Source organism: Sturnus vulgaris, chromosome 8 (assembly GCF_052056855.1).
Source record: "Sturnus vulgaris isolate bStuVul1 chromosome 8, bStuVul1.hap1, whole genome shotgun sequence".
NCBI classification, from domain to species: domain Eukaryota; kingdom Metazoa; phylum Chordata; class Aves; order Passeriformes; family Sturnidae; genus Sturnus; species Sturnus vulgaris.
In genome coordinates, this window is record NC_142250.1 from 19,200,162 (window position 1) to 19,215,861 (window position 15,700).

At 44.2% G+C, this 15,700-nt stretch overlaps 1 protein-coding gene and 1 long non-coding RNA gene across 3 annotated transcripts in view; one reads left to right on the top strand and one right to left on the bottom strand.

Annotated features, from left to right (window-relative positions):
- Nucleotides 1-15,700, top strand: part of LOC148223016 (uncharacterized) — a 117,169-nt gene that overhangs the window by 52,349 nt on the left and 49,120 nt on the right. The gene's annotated exons all lie outside the window — the stretch shown is intronic.
- PAX2 (paired box 2) overlaps nt 1-15,700 on the bottom strand; it is an 84,855-nt gene that overhangs the window by 41,718 nt on the left and 27,437 nt on the right. For both annotated transcript variants that reach the window (XM_088169041.1, XM_088169042.1), the window contains exons 3-4: nt 12,714-12,799; nt 10,558-10,677 (exon numbers count right to left, since the gene is read on the bottom strand). In XM_088169041.1, coding sequence (XP_088025167.1) covers nt 10,558-10,677; nt 12,714-12,799 — 206 coding nt within the window. The remainder of the gene's footprint in view (nt 1-10,557; nt 10,678-12,713; nt 12,800-15,700) is intronic.

Genomic DNA, 15,700 nt, shown 5'->3' on the forward strand with positions numbered 1-15,700 from the left:
AACACTGCTTGGACGTTTTCTCCCCATACACAGGTACCTGCGTGACCAGGTAAATGGCAGGGTAGCCAGCAGTTCCTACAAGGCTGTCTGCAAAGAGCACCAGAAGGTGCTCAGAAAGCTGCCTGCCAGTGTGCCCTGCAAGAGGTGGGCTTGGAGCCACTGAAGAGACCTCACCAGAGCAGGTGGGGAGAAGCTGTGCTTGCAGAGGTATGAGTTTGCATAGCCAGGCTGCCAGTGTCACAGATGTGTGCCTGGGGTGGCACCAGAGTATGGCTGAGTGCCTACATGTGTGTGTGTGTGTGTGTCTGTGCTGTCCAAGCAGCCACAGCAGCAGTGATAGCAGAAGTACGTGAAAACATTGTGGCAGGAAAGAGCAACAGGAAGGTTTTGGAAGACAACAGGTCTGTGTGGAAGTAGTGTCTAGTGTTTCTCTTAGACAAGAACATCTCCACAGGCATCCTTTACTTGCTTTCAATGGAGTTGGACTACAGAGAAATCTGGCCCTCTCAGTCTGTAAGCTGAAGTGCTTACTCTTACATCTTATTCTGAGCTCTGTTGTGTATCTCTGTGGGTCAGTCAGCTCCTGGTGCAGTCACCCCTGTGCTATAGCTATGGATATGCAGCTTTTGTATTCACACCTCTATATCTGCTTGCCACACATATTTCTACACCTGTTGAAAACTGTGTAGGGCTGAGAATGCAAGGGACTGCCCATACCTGGTGCCCATACACAAGGCCTCTTGCACAGCACCCTCAGTGCTCACCAAGACATGGAAGAGGTCAGGGTTGATGTAATGCAATCTGCTCCATAGAAGGGAAGCCCCCATCTCGTCTAGGCTTAGCACAGGTATTCTAACAAGCTCTGTGTGTAGCCTGCACTAGGAAGTATGTTGTGCCTAGTGTCACCTCTCTTCAACTCCTCTCCCAGTTCCCTCTTCCACTGCAGAGCAAGGGGCTACGGCAAGAAGGGTCAGAAACAGTGCCCAGTATCATGCTGGTTTACATTAATGAGATACACACAGTGTAATCCAGCAATGGAATCAGCTCTACAAAAGGAGGTAATAGCAGGCTGCCATGAACAGAGCAGCTCAGGTAATTGGTTTATCTATCTAGAAGCAGTAGTAGCAATCTCTGCACAGACAGAGTAGCAGTAAAGTCTCTTCCTTAAGGCTATTTCCTTTGTCTTTTCAATTGCTTGCACATCCATGTGAGATAGAGAGAGAGAGAGGAAGAGAGAAAGAGCTAGAGAGAGAGAGAGAGGGAGAAATGTTAATTTGTGAATTAATGGCTTTTCTCTGCGGAATTGTAAATTCAAATGTCACCTCACAGGGTGACACTACGCTGGGCTGCTGAGGAAGCAATGATAAGATCCCCCCCATCCCCATGCCGACATATACCCATGCCCCTCCCCTCCCTGAAAGATAGCTACGAAGTGGAACATGCTACTTTTAATTTGCAGTAACACCACAGCAGAGGGATGCAAGAATGACTGCTTTCCAACCCTCCCTTCCACAACAAGCTGGGCCACATCTTTCCCTTTCTACCTCTACCTCCTTCCACCCCCTCTTCAACCCCTCCCATTTTAAACTGTGTCCAAGACAACACATTATCTCAACTCCCCCCACCCTGAACTAATCAAAGGATGAGCTAAGGGAGGGCTCTTTAGAATGGATGCCTCTGCAACCCTCTCCTCTCCTGCAATAATCAGGTGAATTAATGACCCTGAAGTTAAAGTGAGCGCTGATACTCAGGCGTTGTGCAGCGTAGGGGAGAAAGCCTTCATTGTTTTCGAGCAGGAGGCGGGCAGCAGCAAGGGAGATTCATGGATGGAGATTGAATATGCAATTTTCTTTCACCTTGCCAAGAGCTGCCCCTGGGCTGTGCCTGGCCTAAATTTTTTTTTTCCTCTTGCCATCTCTGCCTTATCCGGCCCTCCCACCTCCCTTCCATTCTTTCCAGAAAATTACCTTCAAAATTGATTTCCACTTTTACAAACAAATATAATGGGAACATGAGGGGGGAAAAAAATCTTGGGCTGTGATGAATTAGGGCTGTCAGGTGCTTCCAAGTCTCCTTTGTTTTTGTTTTACTGCCTGTTAGGTTCTTTGTTTTTGCAGCAACTGGGAATAATGCCCCTGCCCACACAGTCCCCATGGTCCATGGCTACCTTCACAGGATATGGCCACCACCTGATATCATCACTGTGTTATCCCTGCTCTCCATCACTGTGAGCAAACAGTCACTCCTAGCAGACTAGCCCTAGCCCTTCACACCAGGACACAACTGATCCCATGGAGACACTGCATGTCCCATGCTGCTGGTGACTGGGGTCCTACAGCCCTACAGGTCTGTTGATTTGCCTCTGATCTTCTTCACCCTCCTCCTCCTGTTTTCCCTTGCCTTATTCAGCTGATGGACCGATTTCAGCTCTCCCTGTTCCGACAGATCAGTCTGGGTCATTGGCATGTTGCTGTGACCCGTGTTTTGTCTCAGTGCCACGTCACCTTGATTCCACAGTAGTATTGCCCTTATGTCTCATTGCCATGTCACTTGACTCCCAAATCAGTGTCATCTCTCATTGTCATGTCATCCTCATCCACTATTACACTAAAAACTCTCTAAATAACATTTGCCTGCACATTGCCAGCTATTTCTGATTCCTTTTTCAGTTGATTTGGTCATCCACTGTGCATTAAACTGGGATCCTCATGGATTTGGATACCGTGCTCCCTCTGACTCCCATACTCTTTACATCCATGAAAACATACAACAGTCACCTCCATGATTGCAGGCAGACCCAATGTAAAACTCATCTAAAGTGAACAAGAAGATCCAGAGTAGCAGGCATCTAGCAAAACTGGGGAGCAGCCTTTGCACAGGTAGAATAATGGAGGAGGAAGAGATGCTGAGAATTGTAGCTGCCTGACTCCTGTTGACACAGGAGTGTTGTAGCTGCAACAACCCTTCCCAAGAATGAGTCAAAAAGTGGAAAAAGATCTAACCACAAACTAAGTACTCATAATAAATAGTCAGAAAAGCACACACTCATGGTACTCAAACAAATAAATGTAAAGAAAAGCTCTATGCATAAGTAGCTCCCACAAAACACAGCAAATTAATATTGAAGACACAAGAATGCAAACTGGGACACATAGAGGTACTAATGCAGGTGCATGTCAATTAAGTGTAATTTCTGAATAAACAACTTACAAAAGTATATGTACACTAACTAAATGAAAACCTGTAACTCAAAGTAATTTCCTTAAATTAACATGTACAGAATCAAATCATATAAACAAATACAAAATATTTACATAAATAAACAGCCTTTACACAGGCAAGAACAGCCAATATGTGTATATAAAAATATATATATAACATACATACAAATATATAACCTCAATGCAAATACACATCTGTACAAACTATATACAGAAGTGTACAGCACTAGCAGGCTACATATTCATATCCAGCAACCACAAAGATACAGTGATACTCCAAGTATGTAACAACACATACACTCAGAATATACATACAAATATACAACATTCACATATATGCTCGAAGTGTGAATACAAATACCTCGCATTCATAGAAATACATAGCACTAATACTGAGCCATACATGCCCAGACATCCATATGATCCACAGTATGCATCCTCCCACTAGGCAATATTATACACAGCTTAACATACACATTTTTCAGGTGTCCATAGGCATGCACAAAAAATACGGGTCCAACCTGCCACTCACCCCAGTACATAAGCACAGATAAGTAGAAACCAGCAATCCTAACACAGAAATACAGAAAACAAACAGGCGTGCATTCCTAGAGACACAAATACACAGAGATGCACTCAAATACAACTGAAGCCAGACCAGCTTGTCTTCAGAGAATACCAACCCCTGCCAAACTAAGCAGCACTAGAAGCTTTAGAAGCAGGGCATTCTGTCCAAACTGCTTTCTGTGATGTAAGCTGTTAACTCTCCCTTACCTGACGTCCTCCTGAGCAATGCATGCTCCCCAAACTCCCAGCGTGTGTGCAGGCACGCTCATACAAACACACATATCCCGTTTCTCCTGCTTACAGACTGACCTCCAAATTCCTGGTGCAGCAGCCCACATTTCTGCCAGTGCTGTGCTGCTTATTCCTTGTCTTCTGCTTCATCCAGTTTCCTCCTCCTCTCTTTTCCCATACATACTCTCCCTTTTCTGACATCCTCCTGCAGTTTGTTTAGAGAGGTGCAGGATGAGTAGTAGGTCCCTTTCTTATGTCCTTCCAGGGGTGTCACTAGCCAAAGACCTTCAGGAAGGAGAAGTGGGTGCTTACCTAGGATAAATTCCCCCTTAAATTTATATATTCATCTAGAATGGCAGGGAGTGTTACCTATACTTGAGTGTATAAACACAGTGAGCCTGGTCCCCTGTCACTGCTCCTGTTTGCAGATACACCATTGCTGCAAGCTGCCAGCAACTGGAAACTCAGCCATGCTGCATAAAACAACACAGTCCCAAGGAAAGTAGGAGAAAGACATTGTGAGAGTGTGAAAGACTCCAGAATCTGCTCAGCCCATCTGCACAGCCATAAACTGCTGTGTGTATGCCCCACAACTCTGTGTGATGGTTGGAACATGGGGTTAGCACCTGAGGCAATATAACTGCATGTGTCTCCAGTGTCATTAAGACTATTGCTGACCTGCAATAAAGCAGTCATATAGAATAACACAAGTCGGCTGTGGTGACAAAAAATCACACTGTGAAACAATGCAGGCTCGCCACAGACAGTAGTGCTGTTCCATCACCTGCAGGGGTCCAAACGCACCCTGTTGTCTTCAACAATTATTAGGGTTTGAGGAGAACAGAAATATACCTAATATGCCCAGAGATGAACATACATCAGGCCATGACACAGTCAAGTGGAATGACTCACTCATATTCTTTGCAAACGTATGCAGGCAGCATAGAAAAATGAATGAATGCATTTCCCCACAGGACAGTTCTGGGCTAGACCTCTGCTCTGGTACAACTCCAGCACAAGCAAAGCATCACCATACTGCAGATGACAGCATAAGCACACTCTATGTTCTGAAATGACCCCAGTATGCTGTGGAACACTAATATCATACTTCATAAAACAAACCATTCTGAATGTGTTGCTGCAGTGACATAGCTGTATTGACTTCACTGTCACAGCCAGGTGACAGTCTGTTTTCAACCAACACGTCAACATCAGCTGCAGTAACAACTCTATGAATTGCAGTGACAGCACAGTAGGAACTGCACCGGTGAACCAACAATTACCATGCTGAAACAACCTTACTGCATGCCACGATGCAAACGTATCACAAGAAACAATTCACAGCTGCTTCTGTGAAGAGTGTAATGGCCTTGAATGTAATGGGGCAGCAGAGCAAGTAGTGATACAGTTAATCTCATCATTAGTATCACAAACCCACAACCTATAGTGATAGTTACAACAACAGGATAACCACAACCAAACTGCCTGCAAACACATACTGTGTGCCACTGACAATGACACAGTCATTTGAAATGTCACAGCTACGTCTTTCAAATTATATTATCCCTGCCACTCTGAACAACACAAATGAGATCATACTTGCAGTGGCATACTCAGCTCCTGTTTATCTGCTCGAAAACTTAGACACATTACAAACCACTCTGCTCTCTGCTACTTTCACTTGAAGAAAATTTTGAACTCCAGTCTTTAAAACAGTCTGTGTCCTGGGGCAGTATTTTAGAAAACAACTTTCAGTACTGGGACTGTCACAGATATCCTTGCCTCACAGTCCACCAGGAGGAGGCATTTATAATTTCCCAATACAAAAATGAGATCATGGCAAGGTAGGAAAAGTCCCAAGCTAAACACTGTCAAGACCCTGCTCTGCACCCAGAGTCCTCCCATTTGGAGTGAGGAAAGAGAAAACCACCTGTAACAAAAGCACTGATTTTCAGTAGAGGGTGTTGTGGCAATAACAGTCAGAAAATTATATGACCAGCACCAAAGAGAAGGGCAGTGATGCTGCCTATTCTATAGCTATAGGATTAACAGTGCAGATAGTGGGCAGCACCCTTTAGAGCATAGCTCAATCCCATTTGAAGAGTATGGTGAATCATCTGCACTGATACAGCTAACACTCCTTGGAAAACACCACCACATCTGTAGAAATCTTGGTGACTCTTCACTGTCCCCCTGCACTGACACAGCCCTGCATTACTAGGCATCAATGTAACTCGCTCAAATCATCAAAATGACAAATGAAGAAAGGGAAGGAGAGACTTCTGCCTTCTCAGGTTTGCTCCCCCATCTCTGCTGGGGATTCCTTTACTGCACAACCAGCCTGAGTATTATTGCCATTTACAGTAGCAATCACTCCGTCCCCTCCTCTCCCACAAACCTAGTGCTGATATTAGCACTGATCACACTAACAAGCCTTTGGGTTTTATTACTACTGATACTAATAATACTGGACACATTACGTCTGCTCCCACCAATAACAGGCTGCAGATATGATCCCTGCTAATGCCGATAATACTGGGGGATATTATCTCTGCCATTGTCGGCACTGCAGATATTATTGCCAGTAATGCTGTCAAATACTACAGATACTGTCAAGGACCAAGATTAATAATGCTGAGAATGTTACAGCACCAACCTCACTGGAAGATGAATCCCAAATGAGAATTTGGGTTTAGACAGAAAGTCTGTTCACAGCCTATTACAGAAAGAAAGGGCCACGTTTCATAAGAATGGTTTTGTAAAAATCGCCAGTTTCACCCAGCTGAAGATGCTGTGGCATGTTGGCAGCAGCTTGATATACTCTTTTCCTGTTATCTAATTATCTATCTTTATCCATCTATCTGTCTATTTATCTGTCTTTCGCTTTCTCTGCATTTCTCCTTTTTTCTCCTTGTACAGTGCTCAAGACTACAGTATGAGTGATACTAAGTTTTTGTCAGTGCCTCTGGGTCACCCCAGTTCTCGTTCTTTTAGCTGTCAATTAAGGGGTTATGAAACAGAAGAAATAGTTGCATAGTTTTCCCCTTTGTCCTTCTGGACATTATATTGCTGCCTCTTAGCCTGGCAGTGACCCTGCTGAGCATGGTTGGCCTGTCATCACAGAGTACGACAACACTCAAACCATAAAGAGTCAGGAATTCACATTTTCTGATGCAATTTGATAATGTAAGACCCTCACTGGTCTTAAGAAAGTCATTACATGCTGCAGGGTCATCTCTGCCTTTGGAAGAGGGTGAGTGTAAATGATGGTGGGTGTAAGTTCAGAGGGAAGTTACAGCTCCACTGGCAGTGCCCACAGACCACAATAAATAGCACACACTGTGCTACACAAATGGTGGTGAACTTTTTTAGTTAAATCAGTTTCAGACCAACTCTATAACAGAAGTCAGAAGTTTTGCAATCACTGGTTATAAACTGAAACAAAAGGCTAATGTGGTCTTAATAAGGTAAATCTTGACCATCCGTTCTTGGCATTCACATGAGGAAGACATACTGAGTTTTGAGGAAAGACTCGTGGCCAGATAGGTCCTTATTGTGAGTAGTAGACATTCAGAGCTGCTTCACAGCTGGCTCTCTCCCAATGTCCTACATTTCCCAGGCCACCCTTGCACTTGCAACCAGTGTATTTGGTAGGTTGGGATTCCCTCTCTTCCGTCTAAGTCCCTGTGAGGGCCACACCTGGCTGTCAGTGTCCATCTCTGAGCCCACCTCATGCATCCGTCTGGCTCCTTCTGTCCAGCTCGGGAGTTCTGCTACATCATCTTGACACATAATTATCTCTCCTCTTCTTAATCATCTGTGCTACTGTCTAATGTAGGCACCAGCTGCAGCCAGGAGGACCTGGGGGAGGGGGTGTGCTCACATAGAAGCTTCTCTGTCTTTCTCCCACCCTGTTCCCCCCAGCCATCACAGAGGTTGCTAACAAGGTTTTCAGAACTGGTGATTCAGGAACAGCTTGGTACTTCCCCTTTCTGCTGAACTGCATTCCTCACAGAGGAATCCTTGCAGCAGAGCTGGTCCAACAGAGCGGAAAGAAAGAGAGAGCAGAGCTGCCTCTTCTGCCTCCTTTAGGGAAGAACCACTACCTAAATGCTTGAAAAGTAGATGTGCAAAGCTCACAAGGGCTTTTCAATGTGAGAATAAAATCTGAAGTTAAGAAAGAAACTGCAACAATGTGTTCAGAAGCTCTGGGAAATACTGAGAAGGCGTATGCATCCAGCATGAACATGAAAGAAATACTCACATTTAATCTCCTGACAAACTTTCCCTACTCTCCATCTAACTAGAAATAATCAAAATGTTCAGAGCTACGGGGGGGGGAGCCTACGAATGAGTGCAGGTCACCAGCTTTGAAAAACTTCCCCTTGGACTCTTCCAAACTTAGGATTCAGCCCTGCAAAATTGTTTTTCAGCATTTCTGAAGGCCAGTGTGAGCCCAGAAACTCAATTCATGGCTAGAGATGTTCAGCAGCTAGCTGGGGGTCCCATGTGAACTTTCTCTGGGTCAGGAGCACAACGTGTCCCTGCAGCAGATATCTGGGATGGCAGGATTAAGGCTGTTATCTAAGGCAGTTGCAACCATGTCATGTAACTGCCACCTAAAACTCTGAGAGCTGAACAAGCAACATCTGCAGGACTGTCTGGTTGGTACCTTTTTGATTCCCAGTGGGATATGTGGGCGCTTGTCCAACAGCAAGGAGCTGCATAGTGTCACTTGCCTAAATCAAATCTGGAATGAATTAAGGACAGACACAAATAATAGTTCTTACTGTCAATATATCATTGTGAAGTGTCACAGTCTTAGATGGCTGTTCTGTTGTTTCTGTGTTTAATTGTACTCTTCCAGAGAAAGCTCAAGTTCTAAGGCTGGAAGTGACTATGTGACTGCATCTAAAGTGGGATGATCTTTCCAGGTATAGCCTGAATAGTAGCTAAAGCCAGATTGAAGAGCTTCATTTCTAATGAGATGTGGAGGCACCATGTTGAGAGCTGGCTATCACCACGTTGGACTGTATGAGAACAGGGATTCACATAACCCCCAAATAACTGCCAGAAGATCTGCACAACCATTAGAGAAACCTGTCATTCAGTTTGAAATGTCACTATTTCCTGTATATGCAATGATGACAAATGCTGGAAAGGTTTGCAATACTTGTCTCTTATTCCTGACATTTTTTGACTTTGAGGCATTGACTCAGCCCTTCCATTGCTACACTTTTCTCTTAGCTGGGCCCTACTGCCATCTAGCTGGGAAATGGATCTTCCTCTGGGGCCTGATCCAATTTCCAATGACATCAGCAAAAATCTTCCCATTTGCTTTAACAGAAGCTGGATTAGGTCCTCGCATCTAGTTTTACTTTATGTTAGGGAGAAAGGGAACATAATGACTGCCTTTTATTCTTAGGATTACTGTGTTATTTGGATCAAAAATTTACAGATGCGAACCTCACCAGAGCCAATATTGAGAAAATTACTAGCAAAAACTCAAAATGCAGCATCTGTCTCAGGAGAGCTTTCTCTTCTCACCACATGTCACAGAGAACTCTCACGTTCTTTTGCACTGCACAGCCTTAGGATTACAGCACACACAGCACGTTGAGCCACCTGTGCTAAGAGGTCTTTCCATGCAGCAAGCAACACAACATACTGAAGTCAGAGCTGAACCCAACAAACTGGTCAGTCAGTATTCTTTAAAAAGTTCACCGCCTGGCCCTCAGTTTTAGAACAAATCAAATCAAAAGAGACAGATTTAAGGAAAAGTGTTTGAAAGCCACCATAAGAGCACCAAGACCTTACCCACCTCTCCTGATTCAGTCTATTTAGACCTGAGGCTCCAGCTTTTGATTAATTCCAGGATCTTTGCCCTGAATACTTCACAGCAAAGTAGGAAGCAAAAGGAGTTAGCTTAATCCTATTTCCTTACAGCCTTAGTGAGAGGCTTAGAAACAACCTTAGGATCACAGTACTCAGAAGGCCTCCTGTTCTGCTTTCAGACTGTTGCAAGCATGACAGTTCTGCTGTGGTAGATGCTACTCTTTGAAAACTGGGTCCTTGTGATCACCAGCTAATGTAGCTTGTGGCACATCACAGGGCAGGAAGTTGTTTGCAAGGGGGATGAAAGACAATTCCCACATTGCTGGTGCTTCTCCAAGATGGCATTTAGTTTGAAATCGAGTGAGTCAGGGAAACCATCTTTACCCACAGTTCAAAGTCCGGGCACCTGCTGGCACCTGGGGAGTTCAGTTCCAGCCGTTTCCAGCAGTGAATGAACTTGGGATCAGCTCCAGCAATGGAGACGGCTCTCTGCCTGCTGAGCAGATGTCTGGAGACGCAGCCTGTCATGAAAGGGCCTCGGAAGAAGAGCATTCCAAGCCAGCAGGGCAGTGGCGGGGAACTGGTCTCTGTTGCTAAAACTGATCTAGCCCCTGGAGCAGCTGCAAACCTTGGCCTGAAATTGGAGCCTGTACATGGGGACAAAGAATATAAAAGGGAGGATGAGCTTCTCCCCTCCCCCTACCTTCATCACGTTTCCTCTTCTCGCCATTCGACCGAGGAATCCCCAGGATCCCGTTAATGGAGTAAGAGCCCACTGGATCATTGGAGGCACTGGAGACAGGAGGGGATGCTGTGCTGGGCACTGGACGAAAGGAAAAGGGAAAAAGGGGCATCAGGAGAGCAGCACAGCACTCAGGGATCCCCAGCTGACAGTTATGCATGCCACCAGTCCAATAGGAAAGCCTGGGCACTAAGCATATTCCCAGTCCCTCATGCTGAAGGACTTACTCTACTATATCCCAGCAAAGCTGCATCCCAGCTTTGCTTGTCCACTTCTATACTGCAGCTTCACAGTCTTCCAGTACAGGGCATTGATAACAAGTAAGTGTATTTCATCAAGAAGCTAGATGTTGTTACATTCCAGTTCAGAGCAGGCTTTCAAGGTAATCGAGTGAAATGCTGCATAGGCCACATTTTGTAGTGACTTAATAGTCCATCCATATTTTACCAGGTCATTTCCTCTCAGCATTTTTTGACCAGGAGTGCACACGTTCTGTGTTAGGCAGACTAGCCTCTTACATGCCCACCTGAAACACTTAGTAAAAAATTACCTTCTTAGCATAGGTTAGAAGCACTTCAGTGCTGGACCAATAAATTCAGTTCCATACTGGAATGACTAGGTGATACATGCTACCACCCAGATTAATGAAAATCCAGTGCCTTCCTTTTGTACTGACCAATATCAACAGGCAGAATGCTCTGGCCACTTGGCTGTCCAAGATTGCTCTTGAATTTCCAATATATCAAAAATGACAAATTATACAGATTAGAAATGATCCCTTCATGATAATCAGGCCTTTAGAAAATAGAATAGGTAGACCTATGCATCCAGCAGGCATACCTATTGTGTCCCAGTAATGGAGAGAATATCCCAGTTCTCTTACAGGCCACTATTCATCATTCAGCTCATAAAGCACTGTCTTGAAGCAATCAATACATCCAACAGAAGCCTTTCTGGATGAAGCAGAACCTTTCAACACTCTCCAATGTAGACCCATGCTTCCTACTACATCCCAGAGCAATGAGAGACTCCACCAGAAGCACTCACAATCACTACCCCAACTCAGCCATTGCATTCCCTAGACATTGCTCTACTGTTCCAAGAAGGAATATCTGCCAGCTCCATCTGTTGTGATCAGTGATTGCCAGTCCAATAAGCAAGTCCATATTAAAAGGGCATCCAGAAATGCTCTTCCATACTGGCTTATTGTGCTCCTGAATACAGTTTGTGTACAGGATTATATCTACCAGCTCTGTCCCAAATAGATGACCATTTTCTGGTAAATCCTTGTGCAGCAGCAGATTCTCAATAACCAAAAGAATCTAAGAAAGCCTTAGGTCACAAATAAGCCACTGTATTTCACAGTATTCCAGAACACTGCACGTTTTTCCTGTTCTAGTTTGTCACTAGATACAGCTATGATAGCAAGAGCAGACATATCCACCACACAACCCACAGATAAAAAAGTATCTCATCACACATCTAACACAGTACTTTTAAACAGACTAGAGGCATTTGGCCACTTTATTACAGCCTCCATCTTCTGTTCACCTCAACAAACCAGTAAAACTTCTCCCCCAGCAAAAAAACCCCAATTTTCTCAGTGAAATACACCCATGGGATACCTGACTGCAGAGCTAGAACAATGAAGAACTTAGTTGTCAGGCAGCTGTAATATCTTACCCATGTTTGTGTATTACTAGCACTAAGAAATGGACCGGTTCCAGCAATGGGAGAGGAGAGAAAAAAATTGGTAGGGGGGAAAAAGAGAGTCAGAGTAAGAACAAGAGAAAAGGTGAAGACTGATGCTTAGACAGGACAGCAGTAAATGCTTCTCTATAGAGAGATGAAGGAGAGCATGAACGTGAAATGGACATTAAGGCAGAATCACTTGGGCAAGTCCTGCTTTGGGCCAGTTTCTCTGTGATTCACTTTTCTGCAATGCAACAGGGGAGACAAAGAATAGAAAACTCTGATTTCCATGGAGGCTTCTTTCCCTCCACCCCCTCCTCCAGTTTGCTCTGCTTAGCATCTGCTTGTCAGACTTTGTTCCCTCAACTAAGCTTCATCCCCATTTCCACTTGACCTGTCACCACCCCTCATGCCAGTCTACTTACCAATAGTATGTCCTGGTGCAGTCACACCTGTCCCACTCCCATCTGGTGTTGGGTGAAAAGGTTGCTGAACTTTGGTTCTGATAATCCTGGAAAAGAGTGAAACACATTCAGAACTCAAATGCATCTTCTCTGTGCCTTTGCAGACCCACAGTCCCAGCTATCAGAACCTGAAGGTTTGATCTGAGCTCTGGGTGCAGCAGAGTGGCTTCATTTGCCTTGTGGTCCTGATTCTACTGCTTTAATAGTCCAGCTCTCAGAGAATCATCCTATTTCTGCTCTCTTGTCTTTATCCCAGACTCGGGTGTTCACTGCATAAAGACGGTGTTCAGTGAGCAAGATAGGATCTTCTGTGTGTAAACAGCTGCATTGTCATTTATGGTCTGATCTGTGAGCATAATCATAATGCAGTCTTTGCAGCTAATAGAGACACTGCTGAATTTACAAATGGTGTACCTTTAATTTTGTTGTCTACCTGAAAAATACTCTTCTTGCAGACTAAATGCTTTGTACTGTGGAAGGCTTGCCCAAAGCCCTTGCCCTTCATAAATGAGGTGAAAGCCAAAGGCATCTGTAGAGAGTGGTGATGGGATATAGATCATCAGGAAAAAAGGTCCATCAAACAGGGCAAAAATTGGTATTTGTCAGGTGGTGAATGAACACAGCACGGGAACTCAAAAAGACATCACAAAGCTTATAATGTATCTAAGAATGACAATAAACTGAACTGTAATTGTCAGTGCTCTGTTTCTTGTTACATAAAATCTTTCTCTGGTTTCAACCCAGCTGAGGTCAGTGGTCAAAGAAAATCACTAGTACCTAGTACCTGACTGGCAAGGTCCCTGACTACTGGCAGATATCGGGTATCTGTGAGTTGGGAACAGCTCTTCCACCAAGGAACTCAGTAAATAAGCCATGACCTGTGAAGGCCATGGAAACCATCTTCCTTTCTGAGATTAGAACAAGTCTCTCCTCTCTTCAGCCACTCCAGTTAGGGTGTAGGCTGCAGATTCTCTTCAGTCTGAGCTTCTGGAACTCTTAGCCCTGCATTATATTAGCTTTATTTTCTACCCAAAAATCTCTCCAGAAAGTGAAAGCAAGTAGAAGATTCTTCCTGCCCACTTGAGAGCTTCCCTTAAAAATTTGTTCTAAAGAATAAGTTGGCAAAACTTCAAAGAGCAAATGTGTGGCTAGTGGTTGATGTGGCATGGATAGAGATAGGCAGAGACATTGCGAGGGCAATTTTTAAAAAACACAACTTCTGAGAGTGAAGCCTTCTTATGAAAAGAAAGAGAACATCTCAGCATGTTAGAAAACTCTGCTACATGCTTGATATTGCCTGACCAGTAGCTGGAGTGCCCAGGACATAGCTGGAGACAGAGAATGTCAAGATTCTAGATGAGGATGGAGATCCAGATCCTCACTTCATATAGATCAGTGGTACCAGGTGCCCTAATCTATAGTTGCTGAGAACCTATACAAAAAGTGTTTGAAGGCCTTGGAGCCAGATTCTGAGGTCATACAATTTGTACTAGGTGAAGAGCTGATCTGAAAAGTGTGCTACAGCAAAAAATACAACTTTTTTTCTTCTTTTCTGTTTTTTTCTTTTTTCCCCTCTTGTCTCACGTTCCCCCTAAAACCCCCTGAAGTGCCACTCTGGTTGTGTGAGTTTATTGATTTCCCCCAGCCCAGAGAAACAGAAAAAGGGGATGGGGTGCAGGCAAAGGGATGGAAATAGAAAGCTATAAATTATTTGTGACAGGAAAGCAATAGTGCCAGAGTGCTGAGCACAAGTCCCGTGTCACTATTAGATTCCTTTTAGCCTGATGACACTGTAAAAGAGGTTAAGTGTCTGATGGAATCGTACACCTTGGGGGCAGGGGCAGTCCAGGAGCAGAACAAGCCACACAGAGCAGGTATATCAATTCTCCACGCCAATAATATTCCCCTCATTGATCGCAACACAAAGTTCAAAAATCTCATTATAGCTAGGCAGTCCTGGAACTTTTTTAAAATCAATAGAGTGATATAATATATGTATACTTTGTATAAATGTTTCTATCCATCCATCTATCCGTCTATCCAAAATCTGCCTGAGGGTGTCTAAGTTAACCTACACATTATACTGTGTTATGTTCTATTGTAATGTAGCATAGTGAATGGATTCGAAGATTTTCCCTGCAGCCTTAGATGACATATTATAAAACGTCCTGTTAGCACTGAGGTGACATCAGACGATTCCATTCATACTGAGATATGACATCAGATTTACCATTTGTACTGGGAGATGGCACCAGACAGCTCAGCTTCTACTGAGGGGAGCCATAAGATGAGTCTAATTATACTGAGATGGCAGATCAGGCTGTGCTGAATCATGCTGCATGAAAATTGCAAAGTTTCAAAAACCCATTTAGAGTAAAAACAGCCTGTGAAACACTGCAGGTATAAAATGCCTGTCCATAATATTCCAAAACCCAGGCAGGGGATGAAGAGGAAGGTTCAATTTCCTTCCCCATTCAGTTTGAGATCTCTTGGCTGAGAACACCAGTTAGTGCCAGTTGTGACTGTGTTTACTGAGATGTGTCCATTAGGAACTGGAATGAGACTCACCAGCTCATTGCACCAAGTAGCTGTCAGCTGGTAATGATTTTCGGTCACTACCAAGCAGGGCCAGATTTCTGCTAGTGACCCAGAGGTGAAAGGCTCTGTTCAAAAACATTCCCTTCCTAAGAATGAAACTGGTTTTATGTCAAAGGAAAGTATCTGGAAACTGAGCAGAGGGGAGCAGTTCTGGTTGTGCAGCGTTCAGTGACTTGGATCAAATAATTTTTGGCATCAAATGCACAGTGAACCTAATGAGGTATCTGGTAGAACATATTTTCTATGGCTAAAAGAAGAGGCAGGTCTTGAAAAGACTCTCCCCAGCAGTGTTCCTTTGCCCTAAAGTCATGACTGAACTTTGGTGTTTTAAGGAAAGAGGGGAAATTTCA